Genomic DNA, 24,121 nt, shown 5'->3' with positions numbered 1-24,121 from the left:
GGAGTTCCCACTAAAGCAGCAGCTCGTTTACAGAGATGGGCCCTTACTCTGTCGTCAGACTCATACTCTATGGAATTTAAGTATTCTAAGGAGAACGCCACTTTGTCGCGACTGCCTTGTCCAGGATTGGAGAGTAACTTCATCACACAGTCTGAACGTGTCTGCACTATTGATCACCCGCAACGGTTTCCTCTTACTGCTAAGCAACTTGCAACAGCCACCAGACGTGATCCAATTATCTCAAAGGCTCTTCACTGGACTAAGACGGGATGGCCCTCCCAATGTCCAGATGAAGACTCACGCCCCTATTTTAATAGAAAATGTGAGCTGCCAGTCTCTCAAGATTGTATCCTTTTGGGAAATTGAGTCATCATTCCTACATCTGCTTGCTCCCGTCTACTTCAGGAACTGCATATCCACCATGATGGGGCTCTGGCATGAAAAGCATAGCCAGAAGCCACTTTTGGTGGCCCCAGATGAATGCAGCCATTGAGGATATTGCCCGGTTTTGCAACACATGTCAACAGTCGCAGCCAAACCCAACCAGTGCCCCATTACATAGCTGATCTTGGCCCAACACGCTCTGGCAGCGTGTTCACATTAACTTTGCTAAGTTAGATGGCGCCGATTTTCTGATTCTGGTAGATGCCCACTCCAAGTGGATGGAATCAATTTACATGTCTCACTCCACAATAGCGCGGTCCACCATCATTCAGGCATTGCGCAAAATGTTCGCTACACATGGCTTGCCAGCAGAGCTGGTTTCAGACAACGGGCCACCTTTTACGTTTGAGTAATTTGCGACATTTATAAAACAGAATGGGATACGGCATATTTGGAGCTCACTTTTTCATTCAGCTACCAATGGTTTGGCGGAATGGGTGGTGCGATCTTATGAGAGCGGAATGAAAAAATTGGCTGTACGCCCCTTACAGCACAAGCTGACAACATGGCTTCTACGTTACAAGACAACTCCGCACACCACTACGGGACAACCACCATGCGAGCTCTTCATGCACCGCACTCTTCGCACACAAGTTACTCTCCTGCAGCCATCTCCATCTGAAACGGTTTCCCAACGGCAGGATGCTCAGACATTATGCCATGACAATCGTACCCCTTTACGCTCATTCTGAGTGAGAGATACAGTCTGGGTGTGTAATTACCGAACTCAAGAGCCAAAGCAGAGCTCGAGTATCGTTACGCAGGTTTTAGGCCCTCTCACGTACCATGTCTGCCTGCCTCAATGGGGTGTTACATGGAAATGCCACATTGATCAACTAAGGCCGCGTGTGGACCCATCTTCATCTACTGACTACTTTGGTTTGGCCCGCCAAATGGTACCAGAAGCTAACGACGATCCAAGTCACTGCATAGAATCACCTCCCGGTGCTGTTATGTCTGGAGAAACCTCACATAACATCGATAACTATCAGGGTACTCGATTCCAAGCTGTCAGCACTGCCGAATCTCCTGTTTCTGGCAATCTGTTTCCAGTGGTCAGCATGGAACAGCTTGCCCCTTATTCTGTCACTCAGAGCTCTTTCATTCAGAGCCCTCGTCCAGACAACACCACTGATAGACTTTCAATCACGCGAAGAGAAGACCTCATCTTACGTCGATCCAAGAGAGAAAGAAAACAACCAGATAGACTGGACCTGTAGGTCGTTGGATACAGTTTCTCTTTATGTGTTTTTTGGCGGTTTGGGTGTCATACTTGTAGTTACAAGACAATGTGTTGAGTTGTGTTGAATTTTTTAGGGGAGAGATGTTATAGTGGGTGGTAGATGCCCATGCGCAGTTTTAGGCGATACAATAGAATACACTTCAGCGTTCCCACAGAAGTCTAGACTACTACTACAGCTGCACAGCGTTCAGGACTACAATGTTATTGTGTTGCCTAAGTCTAGATCCAGAGAAAGAAATTGCATGTAAAAAGATCTATACAGCTGCAACAGTTGTACAACGAATCTGACAAGACCGCATGCATTGTAACAGGATTTTGTGTGTAGCTGACCTCGCCACACGTGGACAGTATAGTATGAAATAATGTGCCTACTAGAGCTAAATTCCGTTAGACTTCAAGTGCTGATCGCAGAAACCACAGCACGTATGAATTATTGCAGTGCAACATCCGTTGGTATTATCTAATAGCACTTGAAGAGAGGAAAGTCTAACGGAAGCTGGCCTAGTGGCGCCTTCAGCAAACAGTTGTATTGGTCATCTTTTTTAATTAAGTTAATAGCACGTGATTGAGGCACGATCGACTACTAGAAGTAACCCACGTAGCCTCTGGTTACCACTTCTCGCCGAACGTTTGCAGAGTAAAGAGATCCATCAGTGACGTGTAGATATGGCGTATTCTGGATTTCCGACTGTACTGCTGTTGCTCGTTGTAGTTCTCTGCCACATTCCTTTTTCAATCTCAAGCAGTGCATCTCTTCCTCTTGAGCACCTTTGTAAGAATAGAATGCTGGCTCTCTTTTTCGGCAGTAGCTGCAGCAAGTACATCAAAACTGACATCGATTGTGAGGTGAGCGAATGGACACTGTGGGTAGCGTCACCTGGTGGATGTGAGAAGAGTAGACAAAGGAGTGTCAAAACATTTGCACGAAACAGAGGAGCCGCATGTCCCAACCTGACAGAAACGACTACAACGTGTACTAGTGAGTTGATAACTACTATGCAGTCATGCAAACTTGTGATCTAAATTTCCTTTTTTAGATTTTACCATTTCTGGTACTGATAGAGTACAAGAAGCTCTAGCTATATTTCAGACCGGATTGGGAGGCTTTGGATCTGTCGGACCATCTTTTCCCATACCTGGCAGAACGATTCCTGTCGACAACGAGACTTCATCTTCATCTGCGGATAGCAACAAGACACGCAGAAGTTTGTCTGGAAATCGATCTAATGTAACGCCTACGAAAACGCCCACTCTGTGTCCTCCTTACAGAGACATTGTTCTTGTCGTGGACAGTTCAGGAAGTGTCGGACCCGCTAAGTTTAGAAAGGCTCTTGAAGATCTCGGTCGTCTCATTCCTTACCTTTGTGGCTTTCAGCCAGGAGTTATCACTACATGTCGGTCAGTGCGTCTCGCTCTAGTTACTTACGGTAGTGAACCTCGACTAGTCTTTGATCTGAATCACTCCAAGACCAACCACGCATACCAAATAAATGTGCAAAGTGATATTAACGACTTACCTCAGTATTTATCGGCGTTAAGAAGACGAACTGCTACAGGAGATGCGCTGCAGTTTGTAGCAGATCGTGTTCTACAGAGACAGCATGGCATGAGAAGCTACAGCAATCGCACGATTCTTCTTCTGACGGACGGAAAATCGAACAAAGGAAGAAATCCCGTTGACGTATCAAAGAGCTTGTACAATGAGTATGAAAATCTTTCAATTGTAGCATTGGGAATCGGAAACAAAATAAATTATGAAGAATTGAAGAATATGACAAATCATCGCAACGAATATAATCCGCTCGTCCTTCTTCTTCGTAGCCAGCAAGACTTTACAAATATTGTCGTCCAAATCATTTTATCACTACAACAAGGACAGAGCAAATGTGACGTGGACCTGTTGGCTAAGAAACGCAAGTGATAGAGTAATTATATCGTGCAGTTGCAGCGACTCTAGACATTCTCTTGAACTATGCGGCTAAACGTTTGTGCACGACACGTACTGTTTACTAGGCACAATAAACAGACGCCTGTTTTGCGTTTTTTTGTTTATATCAGTCTAGTGGTTGTCACTTGATGTATTGCAGATCGACGGGTATTTTGCTGCTCTTCCGCACCTCCTTCCTCTTCGGATGGTGAGTCCGAATCAGTGCTCTCGCAACAGACCGTATTATCAGCAGCTTCTGTCAGTCTCGGCCTTCTAGACCCGTGTAGCGCCGATTCAAGATCCGGCGCTACACGGAGCTGGGAGGTCGAGACCAATATTCTGTCGATGTGGGGTGCTTTACCGGTCGCCTTTTTTGGGACGTTCACTCCTCAAATGCATTTTCAGTGTAACAGACACAGGCGTGTCTGGTTAATTAGATAATACAATTAGGCTTATCTAGGTGACTAGAACAGTTGTTGACTAGTAGTCTTCTGTAGCAGAGTGTAGTGAGCGTAAGCTGAACGTTTAATAATATAGTACTGGTAACATCACATGCTGTCATAGGCTCGAGTGTCCAGCCGGTCATCCCCCCGCGGTGGAGAAAGACCGGCTGGACACTCGAGCCTAATGCTGTCAGGACTCGGATGAAGAAACTACGCGCGCCTCAAGCTATTTCCTTCGGAGCAGCCAATCTTGCACACGAGTGGAGAAAATGGAGGAAGCAATTTGAGATATACTTCCAAGCGGCTGAACTCTCGAAGAAGGCTGAAGCAACACAAGTCGCAATCCTACTTAACATGACAGGAACCGAAGGGCAGGAAATCTATGATGCGTTTGTCTTCACAGCAGGCGACGAAGGACCGGCGGTCGGAGATGTCTTGAACAAATTCGACGACTACTGCAATCCGTGCAAGAACGAGGTATTCGAGCGACACCAGTTCTGGAACCGAGATCAACATGAAGACGAGACGGTAGATCAGTGGCTCACCGACCTTCGCACTTCGTTAGGCAGGTTGCAATAAAAATGGCGCATATCTCCCGTATGTGATCTTCTAAAATTCACTATAACTCTACCTCGACAGCTACAGACCTGCCACTTCGTACGATGGTTGTCGTCAACGTCACCTGACCGTTGGCCAGCACAAGAAGTTTGATATCAATGCCCACTGCGGTATCCTCTAGAAAACGCTCCTTCAACATTGTGGGTCTAGCTCAGAACGTAGAATGAAGCCATACAGACACAAAAACAAATTCAGAGATGCAACAGACTCAACTCTACACGGCTATAAACATCGCTTACCTCGGAACAGTACAAAATCAAGTTATGAGAGAAAAAGTAGTACACAACACTCCGCTACACAAACTATTGTAAAACTACTTACAAAGTAGAAATAACCAACTGTACACATCTATCTACACTATCTACAAACTATTACTCTCAACAAAGCACGTCCTCTGCTTGTACGACGCACAACTTCGAGCTTCTGTTCGACAGCGACCACGCCCTGACCACGTCTCTGACCAGACCGTGCGAAATGATCTGAAATGACCTGAAATGCCCTGAAATGACCTGAAATGACCCCCGAATGCCGCAAAAAGTGTGCAACACCAAACCTTCTGTACGTAGAGACATCTCGTATTCACCTACGCCGTTCTACTAGCTAGCGCGACTGTTGCATTCTTGAAGACAACCGGTTCCGTCGCCATCAACAAAGCGACCGGAAGTATGACGACACTTGAAAGAAAAAAAATTCAGTTGAGTAACGAAACAGCACTCCCAACCACGTTTAGACGAACCTAGGGATTACGAACCAATACCTCTTCTCTTCGGAAGCTTCGCTAACCTCCTCCCAATCCTCCTCCGGTGTGCTTGACGGCCGATTTCGGCCGAAGCGAAAACGTCCAACTACGGGTCGGAAACTCGCCAATCAAGCACGATCGGACTCTCTACGCCTTCTTCTTCATCTTTCTCCAATAGAGAATATCATCGGGATCGACAAAGAGGAACGAAATGGAGAATTCGAAGGTCGACATGGTCGACGTTGCAACCAATAAATGCAAATAAATTATGACGTTGTTCTCTATGATTGGTTGAAAGTAATTGCTAAGTTTGAAGCCCGTACAACGGTGTCTTCTCATAGTAATCTATGTCTAAAGTAAGGTGGAGAGGTACACCCTGTGACGTCACCTTAGCGCACTTCGATTGTGCTTCTAACATGCTCTAGATAGACGTTCGAAAGACGAAACTTGGCATAATGCATCTCTAGCGTATACTCTAACGGTTTTCCTTTGGCCGTTACCAAAACTTGCGCGTGTAACGAGAAAACGGAAGTCTGGTGACGGAGCTCACGCCACATACGGGATACATGAATACCTGCCAAAGCAGCAGAAAAGGCATGGAAAGCGAAAAAGACCGCACCGTGCAAGTACATACTGTGGCGGCTATCACGCGCCTCGACAATGTCCGGCATATGGTAAGACTTGTGCTAATTGTCATAAGCGCAATCACTTGTCAAAGGTTTGCCAGCAGAGGGCCAAATCCGGCTACAGCGGTCAAAAGCGGTCACCAGCTTGAGCAAAGCTGCGGATACCCAAATTGACACTGACGATTCGGATGACAGTTTGCTTATGGGTGTTTTATCCATTGGGACAGTCGCGGTCAACGACGACTGGACGGAGAAGCTGTCACTAGGGCCGACTGCAATGAAATTCAAGTTAGATACCGGAGCCAGGGCAAATGTTCTGCATTATCGAAGTTACCGGAAAATCCTGCGAACGACGGGCGGCTCAAGGGCAACTAAGAAACCGCTGACACCGACAAAGAGAGTGCTAATTAGTGGGTATAGGAGGTGGCAAGATTCGTCCTAGAGAAATCACTACAATAGAGTGTACCGTCAAGTCACGACAAATCCAAGCTATAAACTGTCTTTCTTTCTACGTAACAGACGAAGATATCGCTATTCTTGGCAGTCAGGCGTGTCAGGAAATCAACTTAGTGAAGAAGATAGGCAGCCTCAAGCCAGCACACGGACAGAAAGAAGCCCCTAGCACAAGCAGCAAGGAGGGTCTGATCAACAGGTACCACGAGGTTTTCAAGGGGTTAGGATCCTACGAAAGATCTTACCACATTCAACTGAAGGAAGACGCACTACCCGTGATACAGCCAGCCAGGAAGTATTCCTACGCAAAGAGACAGAGACTGGAACAAGCCCTACGTCGATTGCTAAGTCAAGATGTAATAGCAGACGTAGAAGAACCGACAGAATGGGTACACAATCCAGTTGTCACAGAAAAGAGGAATGGCTCATTAAGGCTGTGTCTAGATCCAAGACCACTTAATAAGGCAATCAAACGTGAGCATCACGCAATCCCCACAGCTGGAGATGTGCAAGCACAGCTGGAAGGCAAGAAGATATTTACTGTGGTGGATATGAGAGACGCGTTCTGGCATGTTAAGTTGTCAGAACCATCAAGCTACCTGTGTACCTTTAGCACCCCATGGGGGCGGAAGCGTTTTCTACGCACGCCGATTGGCCTGTCTTCGGCCAGCGAGATATTGCAGCAACGAAATGACGATACATTTGGGGATATTGTCAATGTCCACGTCATCGCAGACGATTTGGTTATTGCAGGAAAAAATGAGCAAGAACACGACACGGCTCTTCTAGCAGTCATGGAGAGGGCAAGAGCCAAGAACGTAAAGTTCAGTCGGGACAAGCTGCAGTACAAGATCGAACAAGTAAAATATATGGGGCACCTCATTGGAGAAAATGGGCAACAACCGGATCCGGCAAAGGTGGAAGCTATCAACGCAATGCCTACCGCAAAAGATCGCAAAGGTGTGCAACGACTACTGGGCATGATCAAGTATCTGGCGCCATACATTCCCGGAGAGTCGGATATCACTGCACCTCTAAGAGAGCTGCTGAAGGAAGACGTCATTTGGCAATGATCAGAGCAGCATGACAAAGCACTGGACAAGGTAAAGACAATTCTTACCAATCAGCCGTTACCAGCGTACTATAATGTGGCTCAGCCGATCAAGATTCAGGCAGGCGCATCACAGTCCGGTCTGGGAGCATGCCTCATCCAGAATGACAAGCCTATAGCCTATGCGTCAAGAACTCTAAAATCAGCTGAACGTGCTTATGCACAGATATTACATTTGCTTGTAGGAAATTCCATCACTACATTTACGGGAAGTTGACTCAGGCAGAATCGGACCACAAGCCCCTGGAGTCAATAATGAAGAAACCTCTTGGGTCTGTTCCTCCTCTCCTTCAGCGCATGATGCTGCAGCTGCAGCGATATGAGTTGGACGTGCGCTATACATCGGGGAAAGGCAATATCAGTAGCAGATGCACTGTCTCGAGCACAACTCCCGACAACTGCAGACGCGGATGACAGGATGAATTCAGACATAGAAGTCATGGTTCACGCAATCACTAGCTCACTTCCAATGAGTGGGACTCGAAGAGATGAACTACAAAGAGCAACAGCTCAAGATGAAGAATTGCAAGCTCTCAGAAAAGTTATCTTTTCAAGATGGCCGGATAATATCAAGGCAGTCCCATCTATAGTCGGGCAGTTTTGGACCATCAGAGAAGAGTTGCACGAGGCTGACCAGATGTTATTCAAAGGCACAAAAGTTATAATCCCAACCATCTTTCGATCAGAAATGCTCCGGAGAATTCACGAAGGTCATCAAGGGGCAGAGAAATCTAAAGAACGGGCACGAGCAGTAATGTACTGGCCGAACATGAACAAGGAGATTGAGGATTACGTCAGCAAGTGCACCACCTGTCTGCGATTTAGGTGGTCGAATACCAAAGAACCACTCGAGCAACACGACCTACCAGAGAGACCGTGGCAAATGATAGCTGCGGACATTATGACATTCAAACGGCGAGATTATCTCATGGTAGTGGACTACTACTCCAAGTACGTGAAGGTACCACTCCTACTTGATAAAACAGCAAAATCAGTCATCACGACGCTAAAATCTATATTTTCTCGATACAGTATACCGGACAGACTCATTTGTGACAACATGCCATTTGCCAGCCGTCAAGTACGTTTGTTTTCCAAAGAGTGGGGTTTCAAGATAACCACCTCCAGCCCGAAGTATCCCCAGTCCAATGGTTTAGAGGAAAGGAATGTGCAGACCATAAAGCAGCTCATGCGCAAATGTCACTACGAAGGGTCGGACCCATATTTAGCACTGCTCAATTACCGGAGTACACCAATACCTGAGTTGAAAGCGTCTCCAGCCCGACTTCTTATGAGTCGCAACCTGAAAACAAGACTACCTACGGCGTCGGCACTGTTGCAACCAGACGTTATCACCAACATCTCCGAGAATCTAAGGGCACGACAACATCGTCAAAAGTATTACTACGATAGACAAGCGCAGCCGATGCGTGAGCTGGAAGCAGAAGAGGTAGTTTGTATACAACGCGACAAGCAGTGGGAACCCGCTGTGGTAACTCAGAAGCACACTGCACCCAGATCATACATTGTCACTCAAAATGGGCGCAGCCTCAGAAGAAATCGCCGACATATTCATCCGACACTGGGAGCACCACCCAATCAAAATCAGGAACCAGCTTTGGACGATTATTTATCGAGAGTGAACACAAGCAGCCAAACTGACAAACCGAGACCTAGCACAATCGACGACAAGGGAGAACAACCAACCCTGGAAACCTACAGGACCTCCAGCGGGCGAGAAGTTAGAGGACCAAAGAAACTGGATGACTATGTTTAAGACAATGTTGCTAAAAACTTGAAGGAGGGAGATGTAACAGACACAGGCGTGTCTGGTTAATTAGATAATACAATTAGGCTTATATATGTGACTAGAACAGTTGTTGATTAGTAGTCTTCAGTAGCAGAGTCTAGTGAGCGTAAGCTGAACGTATAATTGATATCATCACATTCAGGCCAAAATTAAAGACTTTCCTAAATGCGAGAAAACTCCCTCTTCTAGGCTGTGCGTTGCCTGAACATCAAGCATGCTCTGTCGATATATATAGTATCTGGCTATTTGCAAGTTTTCGACTTGTCTTTTCTTAAGTTAAATGTAGGCGAGACTCCAAACTAAAATTTAATATAGCGCGGTCTTACAATATGGGCTCAATAGTCTTACCCTAGCTAGAGGATGTTTCATATACTGTACATGCACTTGCAAGACAGATCGACTATAATGCAAACTGCTTTTTTTAGAAATCTTTAGTAAAAATTGTTTTGCTAAAATTGAAATCTTTAGTAAAAGATTTCTTAGCGGGAAAGCTCATTCGCATGAAATGTGGATTTTCTGATAATTGTGTCAGAGATTGAATGCTTATAATTATGGCATAATTATAGATTTAGTCATGCAAGTGTGTGCAACAATTCGATAGTCAACTTTAATTCTTGAGCTCTTAATTGACGCTATCGTCGGAATCCCTATGACCCACAGTAAAATTTCAATCGTAAATGTTTCAATTAATTAATCATGATTGCACATACTAACTGTATATCCTCAAATTGTTTCTTTCATTCGTTTATTGCACCTAAACAGATAATGCTTATGTATTTATACACGCGCACATCAAGCTCTCAGACTTTGTCCTAAAAATAAATTTTATATACAGGAACCTGGCGTGCACATGCAGACGGGTACTACTGGGGTAGTCGACAACTCAAGTTCCGGATCAACCTTAGCGTCGCATGATTAACACACTTGCAAGTATAGCCACCCACGCGCTTTAGCGCATCTTGCCAGTTGGCTATAGTGCTTAACATTTCGCACAGGAAGATTACATTTACTAGTATCGTTACAGCTATGGCTTATTCTGGATTCCGATCTAGATTGCTAATATTTATGCTCGTTGTAGTTCTCTGCCACATTCCCTTCTCGATCTCAAGCAATGGATCTCTTCGTCTTACTAAGCGTCTTTGTAAGATTAAAAAGTTGGCTCTCCTTTTCGGCAGTCGCTGCAGCAAGTACATCAAAGCTGACGTCGACTGTGAGGTGAGCGAATGGGCACCGTGGACGACATCACCTGATGGATGTGAGAAAAGTAGAAAGAGGGGTATCACAAAATTTGCACGAAACAGAGGAGCCGCATGTCCTAACTTGACAGAAACGACTACAACGTGTAGTGAGTTGATAATAGCTTTTTGTAGTTATGCAATCATGCAGACTTATGTGATCTAAATGTTCCAGATTTTACCAATTCTGGTGATGATGAGACACAAAACGCATTAGATATTTTTCGAACAGGACTAGGAGGCTTTGGATCTGTTGGACCCGTTCCACTCATTCCAGCGGTTCGCAGCAGAACGATTCCCGTAGACCACGTGGTTTCGACTCCAGACCCACTCACTAACAAGACACATATCCATAGACGTTCGTCAAAAAAGAGATCGACGCTAAATATAACGTCTACAGCTTCTCCTTCTTCTTGTCCTCCTGACAGAGATATTGTCATTGTTGTGGACAGTTCAGGAAGTATTGGAAGCAAAAAGTTTCAAACTGCTTTGCAAGATCTCGGTCGTCTCATTCCTTATCTCTGTGGCTTACAGCCAGCAGTAATCACTAGATGTCGGTCAGTGCGTCTAGCTTTAGTCACCTACGGCAGTGAACCTCGACTCGTCTTCGATCTCGATCATTCCAAGGTCAACCACACGTACCAGCATCGAGTGCAAAATGATATCGTCGATTTGCCTCGATATTTATTGTCGCTAGACGGATCGACTGCTACAGGTGATGCGCTGCAGTTTGTAGGAGATCGCGTTCTGCAAAGACAGCATGGCATGAGAAGCTACAGCAGTCGCACGATCCTACTTCTGACGGACGGAAAATCGAATAGAGGAGAGAATCCAGTCGAAGTAGCAAACACGATGTACGGTAATTACACGAACCTTGCAATTGTGGCTTTGGGCATTGGAGATAGAATTGATTATGAAGAATTGAAGAATGTCACAAATCATCACAATCGATACAATCCGCTCGTTCTCTTTCTCCGCGACCATCAAGCCTTTACAGAGATCGTTGACAAAATCACGACACACCTACAATACGGACAGAGCAAATGCAAACTAGACGTGTTGGACAGAAGACGCAAGTGACTTGAGTAGCAACACCATGCACCATGCACTTTGCATCGGCTCTTGACCGTCTGTATGTGTAGCTGCTTACTCCATGCACATCTGCTGCTATCTATATATGCAGCATTGCTGCACCTGCTGTGCACATTTGCCTGACGTAGCCAGACTCACATTTTTGGAGGGCTAAACTAATATCAGTAAATGATAATAATATTAACTAATAAAAATTCAGTATTAAATTTGAAAACAAATCTAGACTTTGTGTGGTGCACTTAGGCATAGATGATCTGCTTGCCTTCAGATGTACCATTCCAATATCTTGATTCCACAAACCAAAAAGTAGTCGATCTATTAGAGTAGAGTACAAATAGAGCCAATACACAAATTAGGTTAGCTATACGCCTTTAAAATTTTGCAGGATCCAGACCTCTCGTCAGGGGCGGATACGTGGCAGAGGGCACCCGGATAATTATTTATTTGTCCCGGATAATACTTCGCAGACCAGACCATGTCATCACTACAGTACAGTTCCTCGCAAAAGTCAGTTCTTCGGGTTGGTTCCTCACAGACTAGAACTTGGCATCCAGTACATATACCTAAGGTCCTTCTGCCACTGAAGTAGAACAATTGCATTCAGGTGTGTAAAGAGTCAAATTGCAGTCTTACACTGCCGGGGGAACGTGCCCCTGGTGCTCCTGGTCCCCATCCTGTATCCGCCCCTGCTCTTGTTTGTTTTCTTAGACTATAAACGTCACTGAATCGCAATTTCACGCATGCAGTAAAGCTGTACAATAATTTTAATTAATATTTTATGAGAGTCGTTCCACAGTCTGAAAGATGATCGAGTCGGCTACAAACTCATGCTACCTACCTCTAGGTCCATGTTATCTACTGTGTACTTCTACAGTTCTTAGGTGCAGGTGCAGCTTTGAACTCCACGGGTATCTAATTTTACATTATTTCTAACTACTGGCACACAGGCCTGCCACTATGCTACTAGTACCTCTTGCATCCAGCCATCACCGCAACCCTGTTGGACTGTTTCAGCTCTATTTTAATAATAATTAATTAATTAATTAATTAACTAGCTTATATTCTTTCGGTTTAGTTTAAATTATCTCTAAGAGGTAATCGTGTCATTACTATATTAAAAACAAAGTTTGTAAGCACAAATTTTTAATTTAATTAATTAAATAAAATTTAGAAAATTTTTTGTTTTATTCAAAGATTTTAACAGCTTAAAGTTTTAGACAAAACTACACTCAAGAGTAAGCGCAGTACTAACCTTGTTTACCACAATGAGATTACAGTATGCGCTACGTATTCTAGTTCCCGGATGTCATCCGCGCATGCGTAGAAACTTCTCGAACTTTCCTGAACCCACGTGCGTACACTTATTACCGTCCGAACCTACCGATCGCGCAAGCAAACGCACTCGGCGTCGTTCGCAATGTCGGTAGTCGGCTTCGATCTAGGATATCAGCTGAGCTACATCGCCGTAGCTCGAGCGGGCGGAATAGAAACGGTTGCCAACGAGTACAGCCAGAGACACACGCCGTACTGTGTTGTTTGACGTTTTGGTTGAGAGTTGAGTGAACTATCTGTTGAATGTAGGTCTGTCGTTGCGTTCGGAGAGAAACTGAGGTTTATAGGAACGTCGGCTCAGAGCCAGGTAAGGGAGATGGAGAGTGATTGGTCACGGTTGTTTGGTTGGCAGGTTGTGATATGGGGATGCGATTGGTGATGGTGTGGTTGTTAGTACGAGTGGTGAATGGTCTGTTCTATGGCTTGTTTGTCTATCTGTCTGTCTGTCTGGCTGTGTGTCTGTCTGTCTGTTTGTCTGTCTGTTTGTCTGTTTGTCTATCTGTCTGTCTGTCTGTCTGTCTGTCTGTCTGTCTGTCTGTCTATCTGTCTGTCTGTCTGTCTGTCTGTCTATCTGTTTGTCTGTCTGTCTGTTTGTCTGTCTGTTTGTCTGTCTGTCTGTTTGTCTATCTGTCTGTCTGTCTATCAATGGTAGTATATTTCAAATATGAACTATGGTACAATAGCAAATAAAGGCTAATTACGAGTCCATACAGATTTCAAGTTCTATAAGATTATAAGGACATAAAGTCCTTGTCTGTCTGTCTGTCTGTCTCTCTGTCTAGAAGTTGAAAGATGAACATGGAAGAAACAATGAAATAGACTTTTGAGATAGTTGGAGGAAGCAACTGTGTGTAGTTGTACAGTCTTGCAACTCTCGAGTGATTTTTAAGGAGTTGTCAAAGTTGTCTAAGTGCAACTTCGATGACTTTACATATGATAGAGACATTCAACAATTTGTCCATTGGCTGTTATTGTTTTGCATAAAGTTAGCGCTTGTTATCGGTAGAGTAAGCGTTCAAATAAACAATCTGTCTGTCTGTCTGTCTGTCCGTCCTGTCTGTCTGTCTGTCCGTCTGATCGTCTGTCTGTCTATATGTCTGTCTGTCAGTTAGTCTGTCTGTCTATTTGTTTGTCTAAATAAATAAATAAATTGGTATTTGTGAATTCTGCTGCATAGCAAAGGTAATAATATGGTTTTACAAAGTTTCTCCTGTTAAAATTTAGTGCAGTTTTTCTGAGGGAGAGGTTAACATGGACAGACCTTCGCATGCATGTACACTAGTTTACGGTTTTGAATCACGTATAAATTGTACAACGTGTTTTGTTTGTTACATTTTGATGATTTGTAGGTAGGTAATGTGAAGAACATGGTGTGGGGTTTTAAGCATCTAATCGGCGGAAAGTTCTCTGATCCGGCTGTTCAAGAGGAGATCAAACGTTTACCGTTCAAAGTTGTTGAACAACACGACGATAGGATAGGAATTAAGGTACAGTGTGTATGTAGTAAGTTTATAGCTAACTAAGTTTTAGTAGATTTTTATAGTTTGCATTTTTGTTAGCCTGGCTGGCTGGCTGGCTTGCTGGCTGGCTGGCTGGCTTGTTATCTGGCTGGCTGGCTGGCTGGCTGGCTGGCTGGCTGGCTGGCTGGCTGGCTGGCTGGCTGGCTGGCTGGCTGGCTGGCTGGCTGGCTGGCTGGCTGGCTGGCTGGCTGGCTGGCTGGCTGGCTGGCTGGCTGGCTGGCTGGCTGGCTGGCTGACTGGCTTGTTATCTGGCTGGCTTGGCTGGCTGGCTGGCTGGCTGGCGGATGGATATATTTCAGATATAACTAAACAGCCAAATATACAGAAATCACTGATATGCTAAACTAGAATGTAGACAGCTACAGTCACCAAACGTAATCCATACGTATAATAATTTACTAACTGTCAAAATTATGAAGCCCAAATAGACTGGGCATCCCAGTCTTGACCGTGATTGTATGGTCTCCTTGAGTTGGTAAGCCTGTCAATCTTCCTTAATAGGACCCTTGAATTGCACTTTTGAATCTGAACAGAGATGCGCTTACGCCAAAAATTTATGAAGTCAGCCATGTTGGATTTTCCAACAGCATCCCTAGATTTTCTCGAAAGTACCCTTAAGTAATCGACAGCTTTCTCACCCCAGCAGCCAAAGTGCTCGAAAACTAGAGGTGTGAATGCTGGTGAGTCACCACTTGCTAGACGTTCCTGATCATATTTTGAAAACTTGAGGTCCTCACGTTTTTTGGCAGCAAATCCGCAGATTCGAGCTGTTCGTTTCAGATAGTCTTTGCTCCAGGGGTGGGCGAATGAAACATCTAGATCTAGAGATGAGCCATTTTCGCTGTCAAATACGACGATATCAGGCCTATCATCGCTGTTGCTGTATCTGTTGCGAGGCTCCTTTCGGTGATGTATACCAAGATCGAGAAGGCAGTCGGACCAGCTTGCGACAAGGCTGTTGTGTTGCCAGTTGGGACCGCCGCCAGACTTGCAAGTAAGTAGGTGGAAACCTTCAGCGTCGAGTTTTGATCCACATTCGCAATTTACAACCCATTCTCCAAATGGCAAGGGTATCCCCAACCTCATGCAAGACGCCAAATTAAATTCCGGAGACGATAGCGCGAACTTGCGAGAGGAGGGTATAGAGTCGAGCCAAGCTCCCGCGTAGGGGCCTTGAAGAGATTGTAATCGTGCTGAATCTTTGTCAGAGACGACTGACGCTAAAAGGGCTGTGGTGTCTTTTTGAGCAATAGCATTGGATAGTCTGTGTTGCAATTTTCTTGCATCTGCTAAAAGAAGCTCATGGCGGGCGTACGAAACTGGTTTCGGATCTTCATCAGATAGTAACAGTGGCGGAATCATAGCGGCTGCCTCGTCTAGGTCATGGACAATTTGGCCATCAGATTCAGATGGATCTGACAGAGGCGACAGCAGGGAACCTGAACCTGGAAACCTGTCTAGAAGTGATTGGCAAGTGTGTGCCCAACCAGCAAGAAAGGCGGCAGGCGAAACTCTCTCCAGAGACGAAACACCAAAGCCACCTTTCTTAACAGGAAGCGATATCTGATTCCAAAGCGCGGGTGACAGATCCTCTGTACCAAGAATGTTCCTGAACGTTTGACAACTAGTTCGGTCGTGCTTCTGAGCTGCAGGTATCAAAAGAGAAACAGGAACTGTCCTGGCTAAGTGGTTAAGACGTGTGGAGTGGCAATGACGTAAAAGCAGAACTGAGCTCTGACTATCATCAAGGTTGCATATCCGAGAACAAAAGTCTTCTCCAGACTCTGCAGCAGATAGGCAGAAAGAACGGACAAAACTTGTGGTGCCTACTGGAGATCCCAAGACAACAGAACCAGATGTTGATGTAGGAATAGGAGATGGATTACTATCACCCTGAAGAGACAGCAACTCACATTTTGATTGATTGATCTTTAGATTGAGCGGTAAGAATGACTCTTCTAGAGAAGCAAAGACTTGAAGTGCCATGTTGTTTTGACCCACAATGAAAACATCATCTAGGTAGGCAAGCAAAACAACCTCCGGAAATTTAGCTTGCAGAGCAACAAGTGTGGAGTGAATTGATGTAGCAAACAAAACAGGACCTAACGGGTCCCCCTGATGCACCCCCTGTTCCGAAGAGAGAATGACTGATTCTGAACCCTTTTGGAAGATGAGAGGGCTCGAGACTCCATACATCTGATTGACATGGGGCAAGAGTTCCGGAAAGTTGGAACTGACACTAGACAGAAGACATTGTCGGTCGACACTGTTGAACGCATTTGAGATGTCCGACTTAATCATAACCCAAGAAGGGTTGGCTTCCAAAAGAAGCTGAATGTGATGGATAACGAGCTCTGAACCAGAAGGAGTAGCAACTCCATGTTGAACAGGGTTGAAATATGATGAAAACGAGTCCTTGCAATCGACACAAACAGCTTTAGCAGTCAAACGCCTCAAACACTCTCCAATAGCAATGGGACGAACATCACCATTGCTCTTAGGGATGGCAATAAGACGAGAAGCAGACACTAAAGAGATAATGTCAGTGGGAATCTTACCCTTAGCAATGGTAGAACAGATTGCAAAAAGACCGTCTCTGGTTACACTGTTGTCACACAAGTCTCGTAAATGTTCAAAACGCCAACCAGAGGGTCCTGACCCAGAGCCTTTGGGGCATCTGTGGACAGCCTTGGCTGGCTGGCTGGCTGGCTGGCTGGCTGGCTGGCTGGCTGGCTGGCTGGCTGGCTGGCTGGCTGGCTGGCTGGCTGGCTGGCTGGCTGGCTGGCTGGCTGGCTGGCTGGCTGGCTGGCTGGCTGGCTGGCTTGCTGTCTGTCTGTCTGTCTGTCTGTCTGTCTGTTTGTTTGTTGGTCTGTTTGTCTGTCTGTTGGTTTGTCTGTCTGTCTGTTTATTTGTTTGTCTGTTTGTCTGTCTGTTGTTTGTGTGTTTCTTTGTCTCTTTGTCTTTCTGTCTATATGTCTGTCTATGTGTCTGTCTGTCTATTTGTCTGTCTGCTTGTCTGTCCCTTCGTCTGTTTCTTTGAGATTAGTTTCTGACCACATCATTAATTACAAAATCTATTTTGTTTTAGGTTACTTACCTCGGTGAGGAACAAGTTTTCTCTCCAGAGCAGATAATGTCTATATTACTAGTCCAATTGAAAAAGACAGCAGAGAGCAGTCTCAACATGAAAGTGACCGACTGTGTTGTCTCCATTCCTCTCTTTTTTACTGATGCTCAACGGAGAGCAATGTTGGCTGCTTGCAAGATGGCAAGCATCAATTGTCTAAGACTGATGAACGACACAACAGCAGGTTAGCAGCATACGAAGTCAATAAAATGAGTTATGTATAAGGTGGTGCGTTATGACATTAAAATTTGGCTTAACACAAATCACTTTTAATAAAATATGTTTTATATATAAATTATAAAACATATATATATAGAAATTAATATTTTATAATAAATTACTTATCTATATAATTAATTAAAGGAGAACTCTCACCAAATACTAAAACTTGTTGAAAGAAAGATACAAGGCCTGGTATCTTCCTGCAGGAAACCTACAGTCCAGACAGCCACAGAAGCAGAGAATCGGCAACGAGTTGTTCAGACGATTTCCCGTATGTTCACAAAGTCTTACTCTCTCAAAGTAACTACTTTAGGTTTAACCATACCAAGTGCTCCTAACGCACCCAAAATTCAGCGAGACATGATCTATGAACTAATCCAAGAAGGGTCTCCTTCTGAGGTTGTATTGCCACAGTCGATACTTGCGTGATAACTTTGGGGTCCCAATTTGCTTTAGTCAATAAATCACAACTTGACATCATATGTCTCACAATCCTTACCTTGAAATGTGCACAGATATCAGTCTTCCTTGCTATCCAACAATCAGAGCAACGCTCATGCCACATACGGGTACTAAACACGCCTACGCAGGTAATTTCAATGCTTTATTTCTTCGTTACGGTAAACTTCTGCACTAAACGGTTGCAAAGGGTTGTGTCATGAAGTGACAGCTTTCATCTGAGAGATAGTTGATTTTGGTGAGAGTTCCCCTTTAAAATTTAGCTTAACACAAATCACTTTTAATAAAATATATATTTTATATAAATTATACAAATGTATAGAAAGCAACATTTTATAATAAATTAAAATTTGGCTTAAACACAAGCAGGGTTCTTGCTACAGTGTGGCAGTGAGGTACTGCGCCACGTTCAAGTAGGAGTGTGCCACGCTCAGAGATGGTAAGTAGGAGTCCAAAGTCTTACAGCTAGGAAATGTTTGAGAATTGCATGAGTACTGAAACACATCATACAATACTATAGTACTTAGTAAAGATGACAATAGCCACAAATCTAGGCTTTTACAAAATAACGCAGGATGATAGCCTCGTTCCAAACGGACGCACAAGTGTTGATTGCAGTCCTGGATGGGCTGCCTCTGATTCTAGTCCCAGATGCCCTACCAGTGACCTGGAAAGTACCGCTTGTCCGGGAAGCAATCTACAGTACACTCTAGACTTCATTGCTTCATGCGAAGCAACAACAGTGGTCCATGTCAATCAATGCCTGACTAGACAGACTTTCTGTAGTTTCGTCTACGAAACTTGTGCATGCGCAATTTTTGAACATCGCTAAAAGGGCTTACTGGCAATTGAAGTTGATTTCCTTGCAAGGGCACTTCAATGTATGTTACATGCAATAGCTACAATGCAAACTCTACCTTACTTGAGATCGGCTCCAGCGTGCATGTCCAACTGTAAAGAGCAGACTGCAAGTGTCGTGGACCCGCCCATCTCGCCACTCTCCCAAGAATCTCTAGCAAGAACCATGCCCAAGTTACTTGTACTAAATTATAAGAATATAAATATTTTATAATAAATTACAATAATTGATATAAATTAATATTTCGTATTCCTTTCTTTTGGTGCGTTCACGTATATGCCTAAAGGCCTGTTCACAATATTTACGTTGGCACCAATGGAACGGAATGAATGTAGCAAACTTAACGAACGTTTCATTGTGAACCGGGTTATCGTTCGTCGTGTTACGTTATCTTGGGTTACGTTGTATTTCATTGGTGTTCTATTCCAATGGAATGAAACTGAACGTTTGACCAATAGCCATGGTGCAAGGAATCACATGCATAAGTCGTCAAAAGCTACTCTTGTGGGAAGTGACTTCCCGTGCATACAAAAACATTGCTACACACACACACACACACACACACACACACACACACGTACACACACACACGTACACACACAAACACACACACACATACACACACGTACACACATAAACACACACACACACACACACACACACACACGTACACACGTACACACACACACACACACACGTACACACACACACACACACACACACACACACACACACACACACACACACACACACACGTACACACACACACACGCTATTGTGATGTTACGTTCGTTACATTCCGTTTCATTTCGTTGGTGCAAACGTAGGTATTGTCAACAGGGCTTTAAGCTAAGTCCATTTCAGTGTGAACACACCTTAAACTCAGCAAAGAGCAGATGTGGTACATGGGCAACTAAAGGCATAACATTCTGGGATCTATGCTGCGTTCAATGAAACTTTTCTTTGTGTCAATGTTTCTAGCTGCTCTGGCTTATGGTATTTATAAGCAAGATCTTCCTGAAGCTTCTGAGAAACCAAGGCATGTTGTGTTTGTCGACGTGGGCGACAGTTCACTGCAGGTTGCAGTGTGTGCTTTCAATAAAGGCAAACTGAAGGTGGGCAGGTGATTTGTAGTAGTCTGTGTTGAGTGTATATAGATAGACTGATCATATGAGGAGACATTGTATTTATTAACATTAAATTGATGATTTGTGCGTGGTGTGTGTGTGTGTGCACGCACGCATGTGGTGTGTGTGTGTGTGTGTGTGTGTGTGTGTGTGTGTGTGTGTGTGTGTGTGTGTGTGTGTGTGTACGTACAAGTACGTCTGTGTGTGTGCGTGTATGTGTGTGTGCGCACGCGCACGTGCACGATGCATGACACACTTGAAGACAGACAAACTGCTACCAGGCAGAGATACAAACACAAATCATTAAAGTTAGAAACTTGTTAAACAGTAAACACCATCACCGCTACACTAACAGAACAAACAAACGCATTGACTGACACTTCACAACTTCATATACACCATGTACAGGACGGACACCCTATGGCCGAATTCTCGTAGCAGCTACCAAACAAAGAGAGGTGGAGCCTCATGATGACATCACGTTCGTCTATTGGTCACTAATGACACCACCTCTCGTCTATTGGTCGGAATAGCTTCATTTGCATCTGTGCTAATCGAGTATAAATACAGTTGGTCGGTCATCGAACAATTACTATACCCGTAGCCCGGAAATCTGGGCCTCGGGTGATGAGAGTAATCATTCAAGAGGCCGTTGTGCAATAGATACCAGTATACTGAAAGACTGCTCTCTTGGTGCTCTATCCTTGGACCATTCCCTCTTAGCGCGCGTTAGGTCAAACTATTGTTAATGCTTTGTACGGGCGTGAGATAGACCAACTAATTTCAAAAACCAGACATTGCATTACATTGGCATGTGCACTAACTTAGACTGCGTCCAGGTATTAGCAACAGCTGCTGATCCGTCGTTCGGAGGTCGTAATTTCCACGAGAAATTGTTAACCCATTTCTCAGGAGAATTCAAAGTGAGGACATCAGTTGCACTGTTTGTTAACTCACACCTAAAACACAATGTTTTGATGTTTGATGTCTATAGAAGAAATACAAGATTGACACGCTGACGAATCCGAAGGCTCACTTGAGGCTGAGAAACGAGTGTGAGAAACTGAAACGATTGATGAGCGCAAACACAACGTTGATACCCATGAATATCGAGTGTCTAATGGATGACAAGGATGTGTCTGATAGAATGAAACGGTACACACACACACACACACACACACACACACACACACACACACACATGGTACAAGTACAATGGGTTGGGTGTAGTGTTAATATTAATGCAAATATATTTTTAATATTTTTTGCATTCTGTGTAGGGCTGACTTTGAGGAGCTTTGTTCGGATCTTTTACTGAGAGTGAGTGCTCCGTGCAAAGCAGCTCTTCAGGCGTCTGGTCTTTCTAAGTCTAACATCACGGCTGTTGAGATAGTCGGTGGCTCGTCGCGAATTCCGGCTGTAAAACACATTCTGGCGGAGGTTTTTGGTAGAGAAGTGAGCACAACGCTTAACCAAGACGAGGCTGTAGCGAGAGGATGTGCTTTACAGGTTTGTGTGTGTGTGTGTGTGTGTGTGTGTGTGTGTGTGTGTGTGTGTGTGTGTGTGTGTGTGTGTGTGTGTGTGTGTGTGTGTGTGTGTGTGTGTGTGTGTGTGTGTGTGTGTGTGTGTGTGTGTGTGTGTGTGTGTGTGTGTGTGTGTGTGTGTGTGTGTGTGTGTCTGTGTCTGTGTCTGTGTGTGCATGCATGCGCATGGATGCGTGTGTGTGTGTGTGTGTGTGTGTGTGTGTGTGTGCATGTATGTGTGTGCATGCATGCGCATGGATGCGTGTGTGTGTGTGTGTGTGTGCATGCGTGCGTGTGTGTGTGTGTGTGTGTGAGTGTGTGTGTGTGTGTGTGCATGCGTGTGTGTGTGTGTGTGTGTGTGTGTGTATGGCATGTGTGTGTGTGTGTGTGTGTGTGTGTGTGTGTGTGTGTGTGTGTGTGTGAACTGAGTACCTTTGCTTGTTTTACTCAAAGGCAAATAACTAATGAATGTTTGTGTTTTATTGTAGTGTGCCATGTTGTCGCCTACTTTCAAAGTTCGAGAGTTTGTTGTGCAAGACATAACTAGTTGTGAGATCTCGCTTTCTTGGAATGCTCTTACAGACGAGGAAGAAGGGTATTGACTGTTTACCTGTCTGTCTGTTTCTTTATTTGTTGGTTGTTTGTTTATTTGTTTGGCTGTTTGTTTGTTTGGCTGTTTGTATTTGTTTGGTTGTTTGTTTGTTTACTTTTTTGGTTGTTTGTTTATTTGGTTGTTTGTTTACTTGTTTGGCTGTTTGTATTTGTTTGATTGTTTGTTTATTTGTTTGGCTGTTTGTTTGTTAGTTTGGCTGTTTGTTTGTTTATTTGTGTATTTGTTTGGTTTATTTGTTTGTTTGGTTTATTTGTTTGTTTGGTTGTTTATTTATTTATTTGTTTGGTTGTTTGTGTTTTCTATTGTTTGGTTTATTGTTTGTTTGGTTGTTTATTTATTTGTTTGTTTGGTTGTTTGTTTTTGTTTGGTTGTTTATTTATTTGTTTGTTTGTTTGGTTATTTATTTGTTTGTTTGGTTATTTATTTGTTTGTTTGGCTGTTTGTTTGTTTATTGTTTGTTTGTTAATTTGTTTATTTGTTTGGTTGTTTTGTTTGGCTATTTGTTTGTTTTTGTTTATTTGTTTGGTTGTTTGTTTGTTTATTTGTTTGGCTGTTTATTTGTGTTTTTTATTTGTTTTGTGTTTGTTTGGTTGTTTGTTTGTTTGTTTATTTGTTTGTTTATTTGTTGGCTGTATTTGTTTGTTTGTTTATTTGTTTGTTTATTTGTTTGGCTGTATTTGTTTGTTTATTTGTTTGTTTATTTGTTGGCTGTATTTGTTTGTTTGTTTATTTGTTTGTTTATTTGTTTGGCTGTATTTGTTTGTTTATTTGTTTGTTTGTTTGGCTGTCTGAACTAATGTAACTCTCGACTTTAAGATTTATGGTTTTGTCTTCAAGTTTCTTCTAATTTTGTCTTTGTTTAGACATTGTGTAATCTTTGGTCGGAATCATCAACTTCCATTCTCTAAGTACCTCACTTTTCACAGGAAAGAACCGTTTGAATTAGTAGCTCAATATACATCAGATTGTAGCAAAGATGTGCATCTAGGTGAGTGACTCAACAGATCTGTATGTCTGTTAATGGCAATATTCATACAAAAGCAATCAAACAAACAAATAAATAGATAGACAAACATACAAACAGAACGACCAACAAACAAACAAACAAACAAAAGCAAACAAACAACAGAGACAAACATACAAACAGAATGACAAACAAACAAACAAACAAGAGAACAAGAAACAGATAGACAAACATACAAACAGAACGACCAACAAACAAACAAACAAATAGATAGACAAACATACAAACAGACCAACCAACCAACCAACAAATAAACAAACAAATAGATAGACTAACATACAAACAGATCAACCAACTAACAAACAAACAAACTAACAAACAAATAGATAGACAAACATACAAACAGAAAGACCATTAAACAAACAAAAACAAACAAACAGACAAACATAAACATAAAGACCAATAAACAAACAAAAGCAAACAAACAAAAACAAGAACAAACAAATAGATAGACAAACACAAAGTCCAATAAGCAAACAAACAAAAATACACAAACAGAAACGCAGACAAACTGACAAACAAATAGACATACAGACAGACCTTCGTTGTCTTCCTATTTCTATTCCTGTATTGT

General features: G+C 43.5%; 4 protein-coding genes and 1 long non-coding RNA gene across 5 annotated transcripts in view; 4 read left to right on the top strand and 1 right to left on the bottom strand.

Moving 5' to 3' along the window:
- The first annotated feature begins 2,266 nt into the window (after positions 1 to 2,266).
- On the top strand, positions 2,267 to 3,759 carry LOC134189926 (uncharacterized). Its single transcript, XM_062658324.1, has 2 exons — positions 2,267 to 2,666; positions 2,725 to 3,759. Exons 1-2 carry the CDS (start codon positions 2,354 to 2,356, stop codon positions 3,606 to 3,608), a joined length of 1,197 nt encoding a protein of 398 aa, XP_062514308.1. The 5' UTR covers positions 2,267 to 2,353; the 3' UTR covers positions 3,609 to 3,759.
- Positions 3,760 to 4,867: 1,108 nt separating this feature from the next.
- LOC134190223 (uncharacterized) lies at positions 4,868 to 5,564 on the bottom strand. The gene is made up of 3 exons (XR_009971617.1): positions 5,412 to 5,564; positions 5,229 to 5,349; positions 4,868 to 5,174 (listed from the first exon to the last, which is right to left on the bottom strand). It is a non-coding gene; the product is annotated as an uncharacterized LOC134190223 (long non-coding RNA).
- A 3,124-nt stretch (positions 5,565 to 8,688) lies between these two features.
- LOC134190170 (uncharacterized) lies at positions 8,689 to 9,553 on the top strand. Its single transcript, XM_062658600.1, has one exon. The coding sequence runs from the start codon at positions 8,794 to 8,796 to the stop codon at positions 9,379 to 9,381; it is 588 nt and encodes a 195-aa protein (XP_062514584.1). The 5' UTR covers positions 8,689 to 8,793; the 3' UTR covers positions 9,382 to 9,553.
- An 848-nt stretch (positions 9,554 to 10,401) lies between these two features.
- LOC134190055 (uncharacterized) lies at positions 10,402 to 11,930 on the top strand. The gene is made up of 2 exons (XM_062658471.1): positions 10,402 to 10,759; positions 10,825 to 11,930. The coding sequence occupies exons 1-2, from the start codon at positions 10,441 to 10,443 to the stop codon at positions 11,727 to 11,729; spliced, it is 1,224 nt and encodes a 407-aa protein (XP_062514455.1). The 5' UTR covers positions 10,402 to 10,440; the 3' UTR covers positions 11,730 to 11,930.
- A 1,150-nt stretch (positions 11,931 to 13,080) lies between these two features.
- LOC134190260 (heat shock 70 kDa protein 4-like) overlaps positions 13,081 to 24,121 on the top strand; it is a 14,805-nt gene continuing 3,764 nt past the window's right edge. Inside the window, exons 1-10 of the mRNA XM_062658705.1 lie at positions 13,081 to 13,265; positions 13,323 to 13,380; positions 14,423 to 14,560; positions 17,682 to 17,904; positions 20,242 to 20,375; positions 21,227 to 21,310; positions 21,382 to 21,542; positions 21,668 to 21,896; positions 22,399 to 22,505; positions 23,387 to 23,511. Coding sequence (XP_062514689.1) covers positions 13,159 to 13,265; positions 13,323 to 13,380; positions 14,423 to 14,560; positions 17,682 to 17,904; positions 20,242 to 20,375; positions 21,227 to 21,310; positions 21,382 to 21,542; positions 21,668 to 21,896; positions 22,399 to 22,505; positions 23,387 to 23,511 — 1,366 coding nt within the window. The 5' untranslated portion in view covers positions 13,081 to 13,158. The remainder of the gene's footprint in view (positions 13,266 to 13,322; positions 13,381 to 14,422; positions 14,561 to 17,681; positions 17,905 to 20,241; positions 20,376 to 21,226; positions 21,311 to 21,381; positions 21,543 to 21,667; positions 21,897 to 22,398; positions 22,506 to 23,386; positions 23,512 to 24,121) is intronic.

Source organism: Corticium candelabrum, chromosome 14, assembly GCF_963422355.1.
Source record: "Corticium candelabrum chromosome 14, ooCorCand1.1, whole genome shotgun sequence".
NCBI lineage: Eukaryota > Metazoa > Porifera > Homoscleromorpha > Homosclerophorida > Plakinidae > Corticium > Corticium candelabrum.
This window is presented reverse-complemented; position numbering and strand designations above follow the sequence as displayed.

Coding starts and splice junctions, on each gene's coding strand:
- LOC134190055 (XM_062658471.1), top strand. CDS start 10,441: ATGGCTTATTCTGGATTCCGATCTAGATTGCTAATATTTATGCTCGTT. Junction 10,760..10,824: donor AGAAACGACTACAACGTGTA/GTGAGTTGATAA, acceptor TAAATGTTCCAG/ATTTTACCAATTCTGGTGAT.
- LOC134189926 (XM_062658324.1), top strand. CDS start 2,354: ATGGCGTATTCTGGATTTCCGACTGTACTGCTGTTGCTCGTTGTAGTT. Junction 2,667..2,724: donor AACGACTACAACGTGTACTA/GTGAGTTGATAA, acceptor TTCCTTTTTTAG/ATTTTACCATTTCTGGTACT.
- LOC134190170 (XM_062658600.1), top strand. CDS start 8,794: ATGCGCAAATGTCACTACGAAGGGTCGGACCCATATTTAGCACTGCTC.